At 33.9% G+C, this 16,375-nt stretch overlaps 6 protein-coding genes across 6 annotated transcripts; 4 read left to right on the forward strand and 2 right to left on the reverse strand.

Moving 5' to 3' along the window:
* Positions 1-221: 221 nt before the first annotated feature.
* LOC120771092 (putative uncharacterized protein DDB_G0282133) lies at positions 222-6,030 on the forward strand. Its single transcript, XM_040098919.1, has 3 exons — positions 222-535; positions 1,661-2,761; positions 2,865-6,030. Exons 1-3 carry the CDS (start codon positions 222-224, stop codon positions 3,826-3,828), a joined length of 2,379 nt encoding a protein of 792 aa, XP_039954853.1. The 3' UTR covers positions 3,829-6,030.
* A 632-nt stretch (positions 6,031-6,662) lies between these two features.
* LOC120772662 lies at positions 6,663-7,849 on the reverse strand. The gene has a single exon (XM_040101395.1). It carries the CDS (start codon positions 7,731-7,733, stop codon positions 6,918-6,920), a length of 816 nt encoding a protein of 271 aa, XP_039957329.1. The 5' UTR covers positions 7,734-7,849; the 3' UTR covers positions 6,663-6,917.
* Positions 7,850-8,540: 691 nt separating this feature from the next.
* LOC120772106 (zinc finger Ran-binding domain-containing protein 2) lies at positions 8,541-10,721 on the forward strand. The gene is made up of 3 exons (XM_040100517.1): positions 8,541-8,832; positions 8,960-9,195; positions 9,331-10,721. Exons 1-3 carry the CDS (start codon positions 8,774-8,776, stop codon positions 10,146-10,148), a joined length of 1,113 nt encoding a protein of 370 aa, XP_039956451.1. The 5' UTR covers positions 8,541-8,773; the 3' UTR covers positions 10,149-10,721.
* Positions 10,722-11,318: 597 nt separating this feature from the next.
* On the forward strand, positions 11,319-13,165 carry LOC120771870 (cyclin-dependent kinase 9). The gene is made up of 4 exons (XM_040100121.1): positions 11,319-11,663; positions 11,744-11,828; positions 11,896-12,153; positions 12,226-13,165. Exons 1-4 carry the CDS (start codon positions 11,467-11,469, stop codon positions 12,910-12,912), a joined length of 1,227 nt encoding a protein of 408 aa, XP_039956055.1. The 5' UTR covers positions 11,319-11,466; the 3' UTR covers positions 12,913-13,165.
* A 37-nt stretch (positions 13,166-13,202) lies between these two features.
* LOC120771871 (28S ribosomal protein S15, mitochondrial) lies at positions 13,203-14,318 on the reverse strand. Its single transcript, XM_040100122.1, has 3 exons — positions 14,051-14,318; positions 13,863-13,996; positions 13,203-13,794 (listed from the first exon to the last, which is right to left on the reverse strand). Exons 1-3 carry the CDS (start codon positions 14,257-14,259, stop codon positions 13,319-13,321), a joined length of 819 nt encoding a protein of 272 aa, XP_039956056.1. The 5' UTR covers positions 14,260-14,318; the 3' UTR covers positions 13,203-13,318.
* Positions 14,319-14,578: 260 nt separating this feature from the next.
* Positions 14,579-15,602, forward strand: LOC120771103 (39S ribosomal protein L43, mitochondrial). The gene is made up of 3 exons (XM_040098945.1): positions 14,579-14,788; positions 14,864-14,970; positions 15,028-15,602. The coding sequence occupies exons 1-3, from the start codon at positions 14,652-14,654 to the stop codon at positions 15,363-15,365; spliced, it is 582 nt and encodes a 193-aa protein (XP_039954879.1). The 5' UTR covers positions 14,579-14,651; the 3' UTR covers positions 15,366-15,602.
* Positions 15,603-16,375: the final 773 nt, after the last annotated feature.

Consider the following 16,375-nt stretch of genomic DNA (forward strand, 5'->3'; position numbering starts at 1 on the left):
ATTTATATTGAGAGTTGACCGCTTTATTTGCGCACAAACAAGAATTATAATAAGGAATTGTGCATAATTGATGACGAACAACTGAAAGAAGTGTGTAAACGGAGGACATTATTCGATAGTTTCATTATATTGCATTTGGAAAAAGCATCAAGAAAGAATTGTGCACTAGCAAATTTGCAGCCACTGTGTAACAAAGCAATTATAATATATTGCAAATAACAATGGCCAATAATAATGCGGCGGCCCATTACAACAGGAATGGCGTTGCTGGCAATATCAAACTTGGAGGCAAAGATAGAACCAATTACGTTGAAAGTGGTAGTGCAGTAAGCAACCTAAACGACGTTTGTAATTTTCTACAACCAGGAAATTTAAACTCAGCCTTTAACTTGCCACCAGGCGCTTGTTCTTACGATCACCTTGTAGAAATGATAAGAGGTCTCGATCTGCAGGATGACGGCATTAAAATGAATCATAAAATTGGAGCTATCCGATCAGACTTCTGTATGCTAGTACACGATGAAAATATGTTATGGTGAGTAACTTATGGTATTACAATAATTTTCTTAAAAAATATCGAAGTATGTGAACACTTATTTGGAGCTATATTAACATAAACAAATTTTTGCACATGGTACTGGCATTTACAGCACGATAACCAAACCGTACATCTATAAGCATGAACCAATTGTCAATTTAGTTTTCTTTGTTTTTGTTTTCAAGCCAACAAATAATTGTATTATACATAAATACATACATACGAACGTTTGTAGAGTATGTGACTAATACGATTTTGTCCAGTGAATGAATGCTTTCAAGTTTTGCTTTAACGAAGACTGCCTAGATTAAATACATACGTCCAAAGTTATTTTGTGACAATTTTATAGCTTTCGCTCATGGACGCATAAAAATGCGAAAACGAAGTATACATAGAATTCTATAAATTTCTTTCTTATAAGTTATAAAAGGTTTTGAACCTAATTAAAGCTTGCTTGTTAGCTTCTTCTTATTAGTATGGACAAAAACATAAGAAATTACTATCACCCACATGTTTTAAAAACATGCTACTTAATTTGCCAATCTGAATTTAAAAATAATCATATGTATTTAATTCCACCTGTCAGTGAACTTCATAAAATAACCAGATGTTCCGCTTGACCTTGCATAATGCTTGTCTGTATGTATTTGCACATACACATATGACGAGCTTTTAACCGTTAGCAACTCATATCGATGTGCATTTGTTTTCTGCGTCCACAATTGAAGTTCAAGATACAGATGTGTTTAATTAATTGTTTGTTTATGTACGTACAAACAAACGTACGCGTACATTTGCACGATAAGTGACCATATTTTTTCTACTTTATATCTTCAACGAAAAAAATTTTCTATTGACTGATTATGATTAATTTTTTTTTTAATTGAACGTTGCAGGTCATTGCCCTAATACAATCAGAAATTATCTATAAACAAATTTTTTACCATAATAATTATTGGCTTAAACTAGTCTATTGTTTGTTGTCTATGAATGCAATGTTTTTATACCTTAAACATCATACTTTTTTCCTTTTTTTATACTGATTAAATATGTTTAAACTTTAATGTATTTGTTTTAAAATTATTTAACATACATATGTAACATATAATTTCTAATTCACAGTGAATGCATGGATTATATTAATGACAAGGCTTTGGCGGACGGTGAGATGGCATTGAAATTCGCCATGCTCTTTTCATCGCACAACTTTGACCAACTGGCAATGAAAGATGTCAAAATACGTAGTGCCATGCTAAAGGTGCTGGAAGCAAATTATTTAAATGCCGATACATATCGTATCCACGATAAGGAACGTCTTTACAATTCTATTACGCTATTGGGTGAATATTATAACCGAGTGCGTTTAGCTGACCAATCGCCTATTACGATATTGGGCAAATCCTTACTTAGCTTACTTATACGCGAAGTTAGCGCACTGGAACCTATTAATGTGAAATTAGCTAAATTAATACTATCACAAATCACACTAAACGGTGATATAATACGCGTTAAACATAAAGACGAACTGACACAACTGCTCTACCACATAAGACGTAATTTGATTGAGCAACCGGCATTAAGTGCCACCGTAAAAGCGTTATTGCTAATGACACTCGATCTGTACTATAGTAATTTTACAAATTTGGGTACACAACTCGAGCAAATGTACACAAAATATTTAGTGCAAGACGTAGAAGATGAGGGCAATAACAACGTCAATGTTGCTTTGCAACCACAATCACTGCCAGTATATGTGCCAGCGCAGCAAGTGCAATTAGTGCAGCCGCAACCGTTATCACCACTACCACCTCAGGTTCAGCCGCCACTTAATACTAGTACAGATTCATCGGTGGAGCCGCCTACCAATGCAGTTCTTGAAAATGATGATAGGAAAAATGATACACATGATTTGTACGACACACAGCTGTCAACCAAAAAATGGAGTGAGCAAGTGTGTGAAGATGCATTATATGAAGGCGAATTCGGCAATGAGTTTAATAGCTATGAACAGGAATACAATGATAATGATGATGGTGCTAAAGGTTTTGATAACAAAAAGACTGGGGGACGCTTAAGTAATGGAAGTGACAAATTAAATTCATCAGGTGGTAATACTAGTCGGCGTACTGATGATGATAGTTCTAGCCGAAATGCTAGGCGTTCACAAAAACCACGTAATTCACCGCGTCCATTGAAACATCAGCAAAATGCCGGTAACGAAAGGTGAGCTACAACGGAGGAAAAGTTAAACACAAATTATTTATAAATCTCGTCATATACTCTTTGCCTAATCCGACAATAACTTATCTCATTATTTCTCCCAAAGGGATGGTCCACATGATAACCAGTCGTCAGCGTCACAACATGATGAAGATCAGGATGAATCAAAACCGCTACCTCGTTGGCGTGCGCCACGTTTTAATCGCGAGAACGAATTTCATAATAACGATGGTCCACAAAATAATCAACAACGCCGTTTTAGCACCAGTTTCGATGATGATCAAAGTGTGCGCAGCGACGGCGGCAGCATTCGTTTGTACAGCATAAATGATCGTTTGCGACATTCGCAGGAGAAAATGGAACGTAGCGGTAGTAATTTCAACTCAATTGCCAATTCCAATTGGGACAGACAGTCCCAGCATGCAGACGATCGCAGTGAACGTTCCTACATTAGCAACTATGAGCGTGGCAATAATTATCGACGCGGCCACAATCGTAATTTTAATAATCGTCAAACCTATGATAAACCACCGCGCTTCCAAAAGCAACAACATAAAGATACTAACATACACAGTAATTCATGGCGTCAATCACGTAACAATATCATGCATAACTCATATCATGATGAAAACTCTTCATATCGTTCCAATGGACCCGAATCGAATAGTCGCAGTTCATCGCGCGCCCGTACCCTCCCCCGTCCAGGCAAATCACGTCATTTCGAGGACGCCGATGAGTGTGCTAGCAATGCGTCAACGTATCGTCGTAGCCAAAGCCCTTCTACGCATAAACAACATCAGCAACAACAGCGTTCACGTAATTTCAATCCACGTTATAGTAGCCAAAGCAGCCTGGCAAGTGAAGCGTCAAGCACATTTGATCGTCGTCCGCGCAATCGCAACTTTCCACGGCAAAACCAACAGCAGCGTCAAGAACGTTGGGAGGATACCCATAGCTTACATGGCCAACCCGAAGACAATACATGGGATACGAAAAATGACAACAGCGAACTGGTGCGCAATGCACGTCAAACTGCCAAGTATATGAACTACTTGTCTTCCAAGAAGTGAGATGAGGCCAATACGTTGAAGGTGGCCGAGCATGCGCCGCGGTAACGTTTGTTGCATGAAAAGCAAAACATAAAGCGTCATAAAAATGGCATAAGCAAATAACAAGAACTATATTGACGAAAAAAGAGGGACGTCGATTACACTGCATGTGTGGTTTACATACTATTTACTTTTTATTATTTTGTTTCCTTTATTATTATTATTCACGGTTTACTTATACACACATTTATTAGCTAAGTTCATCCAGGTACAAATTGTATGCCTGTTTTTTTTTATTAATTTAATACTTTTTTCTTTTACTATTATTGTTGTATGTTAGTAGTCAGTTGTTATTTAAAAACTATAACCACCAATCAAATCAAAAGTGTTTTAAATCTTTAATTTGATTAAAAAAAGCATCAGCAGTTATTGAGCATTTTATGAAGGCTGTGCGATTAAACGTTAGTTTAATTTACTAATGTAATTATATCAATTTTAAAATTTTTATTTTTAACTGATTGTGGTTTATTTACTGTTGATAAAAAATAGAAAAACAAATCAGCTGTGAGAGCAACAAAGAAATTTGTTTTAAATTGCATCTTTGACAGTTTAACAATGAATTTTGACTAACACTTGGTTAGCAATGAAAATTGTTGTAAAAAGTAAGCTTGCATATAATAATTTGGTAAATGCAGCAGGTATAACCATTATCAATGCCATGTGACAGTAACCTTGAATCAACTTTTATAAGATTGTATATAGCAGTAGTTTAATCGCACGGTTTGCAGCAAAAATTGTAATAAAAGCATACAATTTAGCACAAATTATCTAGTTGGAAGTTAACGCTAAGCCCATCGTCTACGTCTGTAACATATTTTGACCTAGACATTGCATTATTTTATTAAAATATATTATTTCAATTATAAATATACATAACGCTAGTATAAAAAGGGACTATAAAATTATTTTAAGAAATTGAAATTGTAATTGTAATGATCAGTAATACAATTTGGACAAATTACTTTCATTTACAGAACTCTTATAATATTGCTATGGATTTGATTTCAATTTAATATGTTTAATCATTGATTTGCATTTCATAACCAAACTAAAGAGAAACTGTTTTTTAATTACTCCAATTTTCAACATAAAACCAAAATAAAAACATTTCTAATGTAACTAGTTATATTAATGTTTAAACTTAAAAAACAATTGACTAATCAAATATTACCATACAATTATTTATAAAATACATAGGCAAGCATTTGAAATCATTATTATGTCCCTTAACAGGTTATATAGTGCGCCATTTACTTGTGTTAGTTTTACATAGCACAAGTTGCCCGTTGTTATGTCAGTCAAAGTGTTAAACGAACATTTAATAATTAATAAATACATAATAAGCCTCTTAGTACCTCCATTCATTATGTGTTGCCATTGACATTAAATTAAATTTAACATTAATTATCGATAACAGTCACATTGAGTACATCACAAACATACAAACAAATTGTTTTTTTTTTTTTTTTAATTATACTTTGTAAATATATACTATATTTTTTACGCAAAAAATATACAAACAAATCGTCGGTCTTAACTTAAATGAAATATACAGTTGTCACAATATTTTTTTAACAACAATTATGTAACCAATATCTAACAAGCGAATTCAGATATTTTAAATCAAGAAATACACATTTCTAAAAAAAAATTGTAAATGTAAGCATAAATTAGTTAGTTACAGTGAATGAATGAAAACTAAACACATTGCGAAATCAAATTATGTAACACAATTCAATATTGGGTGTTGAAGAGCGCGTGTAGAGTGGAATGAATTTAAAATTTCATACTGTATGATTTTTCTAAGAGAACAAATGAAAGATATTGAACACCTAGTACATAAGCAAATAGTTTTAATACATACATAACATACATTTATTAATTATTAGCTAGTTAAACAAAAAAACAATAAAATCAAAGATTTGTTAAGTGGAAAATAATGTTGTTTTAAATATTTTACAACTTGAATTGAGTTCCCTTCACTTCTTCTTCACAGCAACATTTTTATAGCATAAAGGGGTATAAGCATTTTGTATCTTGTTTCGGTTTGTATTGCAGTTTGATAGCAGCTACTATATGCTAAGATGGTCCGATATCGACAGTTCCGACAAATGAGCACCTTCGTTGAAAGAAAAGAATGTGTAAAAAATTTCAGTTCGCTATCTCAAAAACTGAGGAACTAGTTCGCGTATGCAGACAGCCAGACAAATGGACATGGCTAAATCGACTCAGCTCATCATCATGATCACCTACATATATACATATACTATATACTTTATAGAGTTTCCAATCCTTTTAACTTCCTGCAAAACATTGTATACCATGTTTATGATATGAAAATCTTGTTGAGAATACTATTTTTTATCACTATTTACAAAATAACTTCATAACGTAAATATTTCTAGATACAAATATTTAGATACATACATATGTACATATGTATGTATATAAAATATTTTCCACATATACATATGTATACTTACTAGTGCTGCGTCATCATATAAAAAAATACGTATTTCATCATATGTGCGGCATGCTAATTGAGTTTTCGTCGCGATTTCATATTTAATGTACGATCTTTGACATTTTTATATATGATAATCTTTTAAATATAAACATTTCGATTTATTTTCTTAAACATACATAAATCCCAAAGCAAAAAAAAATAAATAAAAAAAATATATGTATATACATACAGATGTATGTATATGAAACATGCAACCGCACAAGATTTTTCACATTTGCCCCAAAGACATTATTAATTATTTACCAAAAAATAAAATAATAAAATTGTTTTTTTTTAGTATATCTTTAATTAAATTTTTATATGATTACATAACAGTAAGTACAATTTAAGGATTTATTACATTTCTTTCTAATATCACTTATGACTTTCATATTTATAAAAAAAAAAATGTTTATGACAAGATAAGGATTTTTCGTATTTGCCGCCGTATAACTGATTATTTTTAATAATAATATAATAATCCAACGAATATGTATATATACATATGTTGCAAGTGCGTAATCAAATATTTGCTTATTTCTGTTTAAGCTTCATTATTCGTTCCTCCATCACTTTGAACAGTGACCTTTTCTTGCACCAATACTTCATATTCACTTGTATGCACTTCAATGCCATTGTATGGCATATACATTACCCTGTGCGACGGATGTACCTTTCCCAACATTATTTTATGATTATATTGTGCTCGTGCCACATACAAATCCTCACCGATTTCACTATATCCGCCAACTACAGCACCTTCTGGTACGTGACCATTTGAATCGGCTACCCATTGGTGTTTGAAGTTATTCAATAATTCGATATTTTCACTCAACGTATAGCCATTACAACCGTGCGACGCATATGCAACTCCTTTAGATGGCACATAACCGGCCGGCAGAAGATCGTCTTCAAAATAAACACGAGCCACATATGTGGGATTACCTTCGAAATCTGTACCTGCTTGAATTGCTTCGTCTGGTTCTGGTGGAGGCTGCGGGACACGTTGTGAGCCATTCCATTCTAAACCATATATTGGAGTCCAAATTGGTATATTTGCATAGGCATCAGAAGCATTCGAATCATTCCATTTCAAGTCCATTTCGGTGCGCTCACCAAAATTGAGGAATATAGGATGTACTCGGTTGCTTCCCGATGGGCGACGACATTCTGGACAGGTCTTTGAATTTTTAAGTGCGATGTACAAACATTTCTTGTGAAATATATGACCACAGGTTGTGGAATAGATTTGATCACTATTTTCATAAAAATCGAAACAAATTGAACACATAACATTTAGTAAAGTCGGCTTTGTGGTAACCAAATCCTCCTTAACACTTTCCTTATCTTTAGGTTCCATGCTATAATATAAAATTTCTAAAAAAAAAACTATGCTTTGAGTATGACAAAGGAATCGACGAGTTGACTAATAAATGAAATTACGAAGAAAACAAACACACTCCCGACCGCGGAAAACATAAACATACAGAGAATGAAGTGCTGAACACAATGAGCGCGACAGAATTTAGAATACACATGTTCTTAAGGACACAGTTATGTAGTTCTGCGGCTGCCTCAATAATTGTGTCCCTAAGAACGTGTGTATTCTAATATTTGGCAGATGTCGTTTGCAGTCTGTCGCGCTCATTGTGTTCACCACTTGAATGTAGAGATACCAACTGTTAGAGATATTTTTAATTTTTGAAACAGCTGAAATATTTCCTAACCTTAAGTTGACTACAGAGAAGGTAGATTTGTAAAGAAGGTTTATGGTGTGCCGACTGGGGAAGATTTCACTACAAAAATATATTAGCGGATTTCACCATAAAGCACATAAGTACATTTGTACAAATTGACGTATTTCATGATGAATTTCCAAAAATGTACGTTTTCTGCTAACTATTCATCACTTGCACATGTGTGTATGAAATTTCTTGGTTTATGAACAGTTATTGATTTCTATCCGGGAATAAATTAATATATTATGTCTCTCACAAAAAAAATAAGAGCATCAATTAATAAATAATATTTTTTGTAAATACTTAACTTAAAGAAAAAATAAAATTAAAAAACACCCTGTTTGAATCAAATTTCCGTTTGTTCTCTGAATGCATTCAAAATATTTGACGTTCTCTGTAATTAAATAAGAAGAAGAGATCTAAAGAAAAGAGAAGCACGCGAAAATTGTAGAACTTAAAAAATCGATTAGGAAAATTCTGCTATTATTTTCCAAAATTTATTTTGTTTGCTATATAAAAATTATATTAAAAATAAACATATATTTTGAAAGATTATAATAAATAGTTTCGTTTAATGCAAATTACGCTGTAGCAGTAAGGTGACGGCAAATAATTGGCCGGAAAAAGTGGAAAGAAAGCAAAAAACAAGTTTAGAAAAAAAATGTCGAGTGCTGGTACCGGAACAGGAGCTGGCGTTGGTGCCGCTTTCGGTGATAGCGAGTGAGTTGCAGCTAACTGTCGACTGTCTGAGGAGGGTGGTCGAGTGTTGTTCGCAGCAAAAAGCCAATTATTTGTTTTATCATATAACTAAAATTTCTTCCGACGATTTCTGAAATTTGCCTTACAGAAGCCGTCATGCGAGTTTTGGGCAACGCAGCCCGGAACGCTCATCTGGCGGTGGAGGTTCCGCAGCCAAGAAGAAATTGGGAACTGAAATAGGCAAGGCTGCCGCCGAAAAATCGCGAGGGCTTTTCTCAGCTGAGGATTGGCAATGCAGCAAATGTGCCAACGTAAACTGGGCTCGTCGACAAACTTGCAATATGTGTAATGCACCCAAATTTAGCGATGTCGAAGAGCGTACTGGTGAGTAACTCATCCAGATTTAATATGTTTTCGTATCATTAAAAATATTTGTTTTCAGTTTAACTTTTTTTTTTTTTAATATGTGTATTAATCAAAAATTAGTTGTGTATATGTTAATATATCTCATTTATTTAGGTTATGGCGGTGGCTATAATGATCGTGGTGTAGTCGAATATAAGGACCGCTCTGACTCCGACAGTGACTATGACGAATATGGACGCTTGAAAAAGCGAAAGATGAAAGATAATGAAAAATCCAATGACGATGAAAAAGAATATGACGATACAGACGAAGATGCTCTCGAAGAAGAGGACGACGAAGAAGATGATGGCGGTGATCTTTCGAAATATGATTTGTGGGGTGACGATGAAATAACGCCAGTTACCTTAGTAACTCCTGGAGGAGGAGAACAAAAACCCAAATCAAGCACAAAATCCTTAGAGCAACGAAAATCTCGTTCACGCAGTCGCTCACGTTCTCGTTCACATTCACGTTCACTGTCGCGGTCTCGCAGCGGTTCGAGATCCCAATCAAGGTCTTCTACATCTTCCAGCTCAAGTTCTTCATCATCATCTTATACTTCAAGTACCCGCTCAGGTTCCAGTTCTGGTGGTTCTCGTTCGGGCAGCCGATCAAGAAAATCACGCCAACGCAGTACGTCCAAGGATCGGAAGACTACAGTGTCAAACAGCCTTAAATCAGCACCATCCACACGTAAGCGTTCACGTGAACCTTCCAAAACGCATTCACAAACATCTCGAACCTCTTCACATATGTCCGGAAAAGCCGGACGTAATATATCTAAGTCAAGATCACGTTCACGATCATCTTCTCGTTCATCAGTAACATTGGCAAAGCGTAAAAGGCGTACCTCCCAATCACCAACGCTTTCCAAACAAAGACGCGGTCGCAATCGTTCACGATCTCTTAGCAGCTCGAGAAATCGTCACTGAACGCATAATACTATACACTATTGACAACTTATAAGCAAAAAATTGAATGCAACCGCATTTCTTAATTACTATTGCGTCTTCTATCACAATCTATCCTGATTAAAATTATGTCCCTAGAGGATAACGCCTGTGCTTGGAGTATATACATAAATAGCAGTTGTGTATTGAAAAATATATAGACGTTACTAAATATTTTATCTTCACAATTTAGATTTTGCACATAGTTATTGTTTGTTCAATTATTCCTTTGTTCATACATATTAACCTGAAGTGATTTTATTCCTAACTATTTTGGTATTTTAAGAACAATAAAATATGCATTATAACTTATATTAGTACTTTAATGAACGTAGCTCATTGCAGTCAAGCTACTTCAGTTATTTATGACTTGTTTTTGTAAAATTAAGAAAATTTCACATACTTAGCTTTTCAGCTCTAACGTAATGTATTAGTTTGCTATTACTTTAATGGTATATAAGAAGAGCTTCGTATGAAGTACATGAATTGAAAATGATAAAATTATATCCAAGGTCTTATCCATTATATGCAATAAATACTATAATTTAAAAGACATGTATTTAACTTTAAAATGTTTTCTCAAGGTGTAGGGTGTAAAGAAATGGGTGGGTTTGGGTACTCATGCTGCAGTATAAGGCTGCGTTCAGACGAAGGCGTTTTTGTCGTTCTTTATCGTGGAATTATCTTTCGGTATTGCTTATTGCGTCCACGCGAGGGACAATTAACTTCTAACACATTTATATTATATTTATATACATTTGCGTATTACTTACAAAAAAATTTAAAAACACAAATTTCCGAACGTAATATAAAAATTTATTTGAAGCCAAGCGCTATATGACTATGAAAAGAACGCAATAAAAAAGAATGTCGTATTGATTAGGAATGAACGAGTACGAGCACAACGATTCCTGCGTCGTGTCTTTGTCTACAAAAATCGATTTGGGCGACAAAATGAGTCAGCGTGTGAACATAGCCTAATTTACCAAAATATGACATAAAAGAAAGTTGCGCATAGAGTTTTCCGGCAGTATTTTAGTAAACATAGTGCGTGAATCACCTCATCGTTCCGAGTCTCGAATCATATGCTCATAAATGACAGCTATCACTGCAAAATACATAAACTGTCAAAAAGTAATTACATTCTAAGAATATCAGATCGTTGCTGAAAGATTATTTATTATTTATTAGTAAAAAATAGTTTAAAAGGCTGAAATTGTGCAGGTTACAAACACGATCGAAAACGGCAACGTAACAATATAAAAAAAATCCTAAAACTAGGCAAGATTGGCCATACAGCATGTCCTCTCGTGGACGAGATGAACACATTCCGCATCCGCATTCAATGCAGTCGACGCCTGGCGTGACGTCCTCTAGTTCATCACGAACACTTTCATTGGCCGAAAAACAGAAATACATCGAAGAATATGATTTTCCATATTGTGATGAATCTTCTAAATATGAGAAGGTTGCAAAAATCGGTCAAGGCACTTTCGGGTAAGTGTAGTCAACAAAATTGAAACACTCATTTCTTTATGTGTCCACGGTTTTTAATTGTAATTCGCTTTCACTTTCAGTGAAGTGTTCAAAGCTCGCGAAAAGAAGGGTAACAAAAAATTCGTCGCTATGAAGAAAGTGCTAATGGATAACGAAAAAGAAGGCGTAAGAACATTTTTTTTTATTGTGAAATATATTTTAACAACAATTATATAAATTTATTAAATTACAGTTTCCTATTACTGCCCTTCGTGAAATACGTATACTGCAATTGTTAAAGCATGAAAACGTGGTGAATCTAATCGAAATTTGCCGTACAAAAGCGACTGCAAGTAACGGCTACCGTTCAACATTTTACTTGGTTTTCGACTTTTGTGAACACGATTTGGCCGGGCTGCTCTCGAACATCAATGTTAAATTCAGTCTTGGCGAAATCAAGAAGGTTATGCAGCAACTATTAAACGGTTTATATTATATACACAGCAATAAGGTAAACATGTTTACAAATTCGTGAAACAATGTGCAATTTATTAGACTATATTTCTTTGTGTAACATTTACAGATCCTGCATCGTGATATGAAAGCAGCAAATGTACTTATTACCAAGCATGGTGTGTTGAAATTGGCGGATTTTGGCTTGGCGCGTGCATTTAGTATACCGAAAAACGATACAAAAAATCGTTATACAAATCGGGTTGTTACGTTGTGGTATCGTCCGCCTGAATTGCTGCTCGGTGATCGTAATTATGGTCCACCTGTCGATATGTGGGGTGCTGGATGCATTATGGCTGAAATGTGGACACGTTCGCCCATTATGCAAGGAAATACAGAACAACAACAACTTACCTTCATTTCTCAATTATGCGGTTCATTTACACCGGATGTATGGTCTGGAGTCGAAGAATTGGAATTATATAAATCGGTGGAATTACCTAAAAATCAAAAGCGTCGTGTGAAAGAACGCTTGCGACCCTATGTAAAAGACCCAAATGGCTGTGATCTACTTGATAAGCTGTTGACACTTGATCCAAAGAAACGTATCGATGCGGACACGGCGCTTAATCATGACTTCTTTTGGACTGATCCAATGCCTAGTGATTTGAGCAAAATGCTTTCACAGCATTCACAAAGTATGTTCGAATATTTGGCACAACCACGTCGCAATAATCAAATGAGAAATTATCATCAACAAATGGCGACAATGAATCAAAAACCACAGGATAATAGTTTGATAGACCGTGTTTGGTAGTCCTTATTTTTTTTTAGTATTTTTGTCGACTTTCGTTGAATGCCGTGAATATTAACACGGTTGGAAGATTTGTGCTACCGGTCGTTGTAACCGTATTTTCTTACTTTTCAATTTAACTCAGATTTACCATTAGGTACATGCTTTAGTTATAAGTTTATATATTTAAATTTAAATGAAAATTAGTGTGTGTATTTGAATTAAAGGCTGAAGCAGCAAAATGTATGCGCAAATAAATTTCGTTTATATTTGTAAATGTTTAGCTGTTCTGCTTCTATAGATAGAAACGTTCATTTTAAACTGGCGCAACTAGGGCCGCTATATATTTTCTCTGTCTAATGACAAGACAATAAAATTTAGTTAACGAATATTTATTTTATAATGTTTTAACAATGTGTTTTGGTTTTAATTATTCTCTATCTTCCGTTTTTGTTTCTCGTTCAGATTTCAGATATTCAAGTTCTCTTTTAAAGTCTGCTATTTGCTCTTCTGTTACGGTGAGTGGTATTTCTAAATCAATTTGTTCTTTGCGTACAAATTCCATTTTCTTAATTGCGTCTTCTAAAAAGGGAATCTTCTGCTCATTTAACACTTTACGATATTCAGCAAGGCGATCCTCCTTGATCTGTTCACAATGCGCATCAGTAAGCTTTTGTAGGGATTCCTTTCTTGTTACCCAATGGAATTTTGTTGGTGGCGGTTTGTAAACTAAATCAAGCTTCTCCAACATAAATTCAAATCTTCTATAGTCCCAACGACGTAAATATTTCAAAAATTTCTTTCGCTTGTCAATTAGTTCTTTTAAAGAAACCTTCACTTTGACATTTCTAGGAAATTTATCAAGTTGTTCTTGCATACTTCGTATTCTCACCGTCATTCGTGCCACTATATTGAAAAAATAGTATATTTATTTAACAGAAACTAATGCATTAACAATTTCCAAAAGATCTTACATTTGGCTTCCATAGAACCATAATCAAGCGGATGTCGTTGAACTTCTTTGATCATCTGGTCACGTAAATAACGTGAAGTTTCTGCTAAGGGGTTATTTTCAAGTTGAAAGAGTGATTGTACGAGAGGATCGGCGCTATATTATAAAAAAAATTATAGTATTCAATAGCTAAAGTGAATATTCACTTACTCTTGCAACTCTTTGGAGTTTTTAAAATCCAATCGTAATTCTTTTTCATTAATTGATGGCAATTTTCCTAAATCTCCACTTTTCTCCGGCTTTGTGCAGGGAATTTTTTCGGGACGTACCCATTTGATTTTCAAATCCGATTTGAAGGCGTAATCCCGTGCCAACTGCCAATGTACGCTGGATGTGCGAAGAATTTTACCAAAGTTCATTTTATTTTATGTTAAAATTATGAACAATATCAAAAAGCAAAATAACCTACTAAATTAGTTTTACGAAATGTCAACTAAAAGTAGGTTATGTCACAACAGGGTTGCTATTTTGTTATACATAAAAAATTTAATAATTGCATAAATATTTATATTAAATTGTAGGATACACGTTATTTTATCCTTTATTTATTGTCGAATTATAAGCTTGAAATATAATAATTACATTTGCATCAGATCTTAAATGCTTACATTAGATTTTGTTTTCAGTGTTCAACAATACAGAACCACCCTTGCAACAGCTGTTTATTCCATAACAAATAGGTTAGCTTCTTATTCTGTTTCTCCATAAGTAATAATTTGATTCTTCACCAGTTACTGAATTTTAAATTAAAATGTCGAACAGTCATTTATTCCTTAAATCTGGATTTCCACGCGCGCCGCTTCAAAATGGCATTGGACGCTATGTTTGCCAATTGCAGCGTGTTACATTAAAGTTCTGTAAGAACAATGGCTCTAGCCGTGGCATGAGGTACTCACCTATAAAATTTTCTTTACTTGCTTGCAATGTTTACATTTAAAAAACATTTTGTGCTTACATAAATAGAGAATTCATTGAAAACCATCTGGTTGACTTTGCCAAAGAAAATCCCGGTGTAGTGGTTTATGTTAAACCTCGCCGTCATCGTGGACCGGTTCTAGTTGGTGAATATTGTAAGTACACATTAACACAACATAGGCACAAATATTACATTTGATTTTCAATTTTAGTAAATGGTGATCGCGAATGGCTAAACTGCCGCAATGCCAATAAAGATGACATTTCCAAATGGCTTCAACTGCTGAAAACGCAGAATGGTAGTTCAAGTTCATTGCGTTTACGTAAAATGTGGCATACTGATGTGCCTTCAATACAAGGTCCATGGACGCCGTTTACTTTACGAGCACCAGAGGCAAACGTGGCAACCTATCCCAACGCAGACGCTTCACGACCACTCGATGTGGAACAATCGGCGACTGATAAACTTATTGAATTATTTAAACAACAGCGTCTTGCTGATAAAAACAAATCCACAGATGAAGTGTTGGAAGAAAAACGTGCTGAATAATTGTAATTAATTAATAGAACAAAAAATATAGTTTAAAGTATTGAAAAGAAAATATGCTATTGTTAATCTTTTTTAAACCGGCAAGGATATGTAAGAACTGTGCGTGTCAATGCAACCCCAGAGCAGATGTTAGGGCTGTGTTGAGATTCCGCCAGTAAGGCTCGGAACGCACCAGGATATTTATCCGGCTAAGTATTGTAAATTCGGCAGCTTTCCTCTAAAATATTTCAGAAATGTTTTCTGCGGTTGTAAAAAACAACAACAATAACTCTGATATACTGATCTGTTGTGTATATTTGATAATTTTTGTAGAAAAACAAGTAAGCCAGCCATCCATTTTAGCAAAATTTCAATTTTTTTTTGAAACAGTTGATACTTACATTGTTGCTGAAGTTAATAAAGTGCCCTTTTTTGTGGTGTTCAACATATATTTATTCTTTAATAAATTAAAACTTAAAACGGCTTAATAACATATAAAACAAATTAATGGTATTCCTCTACCACTAAAACACCAAATTTTTAGCATAAATACAAAATACTTTAAATTAATATATTTCATGACAATACTCGCACATAAACTAAACAGCAATTTGATATGACTATTATTGCTACTGCATTTTCAAAGAAATATAACACCTTCAGTCATTCTTCAACGACAACTACATATAATATTAAATAATATAAATATATATGTACCTGTTATAGTTGTAAACTAATTAAAATAACTTTTGTTTCTTTCATTAACAATAATTTTTTGTATGTGTATGCATGTACATTACATCTTGAATATAAGGAATTATTTTTAGACGCAAAAAATATGAAATATAAATTTGTAATACAACTTTAATTTTATAGTAAAAATATAAAAAAATATGCACCATACGTTTTGTAAATAAAGAATAAGCATACATATGACAAGATTTTATATATTTTAGAATATGTTTGTAAAAGAAAATATAATAACAATTCAAGGTAACTTTTGAGTAAATTTATGAATTGTATAATTTTAT

This window comes from Bactrocera tryoni, chromosome 3 (assembly GCF_016617805.1).
Source record: "Bactrocera tryoni isolate S06 chromosome 3, CSIRO_BtryS06_freeze2, whole genome shotgun sequence".
In the NCBI taxonomy this organism is placed as follows: Eukaryota; Metazoa; Arthropoda; class Insecta; order Diptera; family Tephritidae; genus Bactrocera; species Bactrocera tryoni.

Bases quoted from the DNA above. Each gene is read 5' to 3' on its own strand.
- LOC120771092 (XM_040098919.1), top strand. From the start codon at position 222: ATGGCCAATAATAATGCGGCGGCCCATTACAACAGGAATGGCGTTGCT. The intron at 536-1,660 runs GTGAGTAACTTA...TCTAATTCACAG, and splicing joins CACGATGAAAATATGTTATG to TGAATGCATGGATTATATTA. The intron at 2,762-2,864 runs GTGAGCTACAAC...TTTCTCCCAAAG, and splicing joins CAAAATGCCGGTAACGAAAG to GGATGGTCCACATGATAACC.
- LOC120772662 (XM_040101395.1), bottom strand. From the start codon at position 7,733: ATGGAACCTAAAGATAAGGAAAGTGTTAAGGAGGATTTGGTTACCACA.
- LOC120772106 (XM_040100517.1), top strand. From the start codon at position 8,774: ATGTCGAGTGCTGGTACCGGAACAGGAGCTGGCGTTGGTGCCGCTTTC. The intron at 8,833-8,959 runs GTGAGTTGCAGC...TTTGCCTTACAG, and splicing joins GCCGCTTTCGGTGATAGCGA to AAGCCGTCATGCGAGTTTTG. The intron at 9,196-9,330 runs GTGAGTAACTCA...TCATTTATTTAG, and splicing joins CGATGTCGAAGAGCGTACTG to GTTATGGCGGTGGCTATAAT.
- LOC120771870 (XM_040100121.1), top strand. From the start codon at position 11,467: ATGTCCTCTCGTGGACGAGATGAACACATTCCGCATCCGCATTCAATG. The intron at 11,829-11,895 runs GTAAGAACATTT...ATTAAATTACAG, and splicing joins TGGATAACGAAAAAGAAGGC to TTTCCTATTACTGCCCTTCG. The intron at 12,154-12,225 runs GTAAACATGTTT...TAACATTTACAG, and splicing joins ATTATATACACAGCAATAAG to ATCCTGCATCGTGATATGAA.
- LOC120771871 (XM_040100122.1), bottom strand. From the start codon at position 14,259: ATGAACTTTGGTAAAATTCTTCGCACATCCAGCGTACATTGGCAGTTG. The intron at 13,997-14,050 runs GTAAGTGAATAT...TTTATAATATAG, and splicing joins AACTCCAAAGAGTTGCAAGA to CGCCGATCCTCTCGTACAAT. The intron at 13,795-13,862 runs GTAAGATCTTTT...TTTTCAATATAG, and splicing joins TGGTTCTATGGAAGCCAAAT to TGGCACGAATGACGGTGAGA.
- LOC120771103 (XM_040098945.1), top strand. From the start codon at position 14,652: ATGTCGAACAGTCATTTATTCCTTAAATCTGGATTTCCACGCGCGCCG. The intron at 14,789-14,863 runs GTACTCACCTAT...TTACATAAATAG, and splicing joins GGCTCTAGCCGTGGCATGAG to AGAATTCATTGAAAACCATC. The intron at 14,971-15,027 runs GTAAGTACACAT...TTTCAATTTTAG, and splicing joins GGTTCTAGTTGGTGAATATT to TAAATGGTGATCGCGAATGG.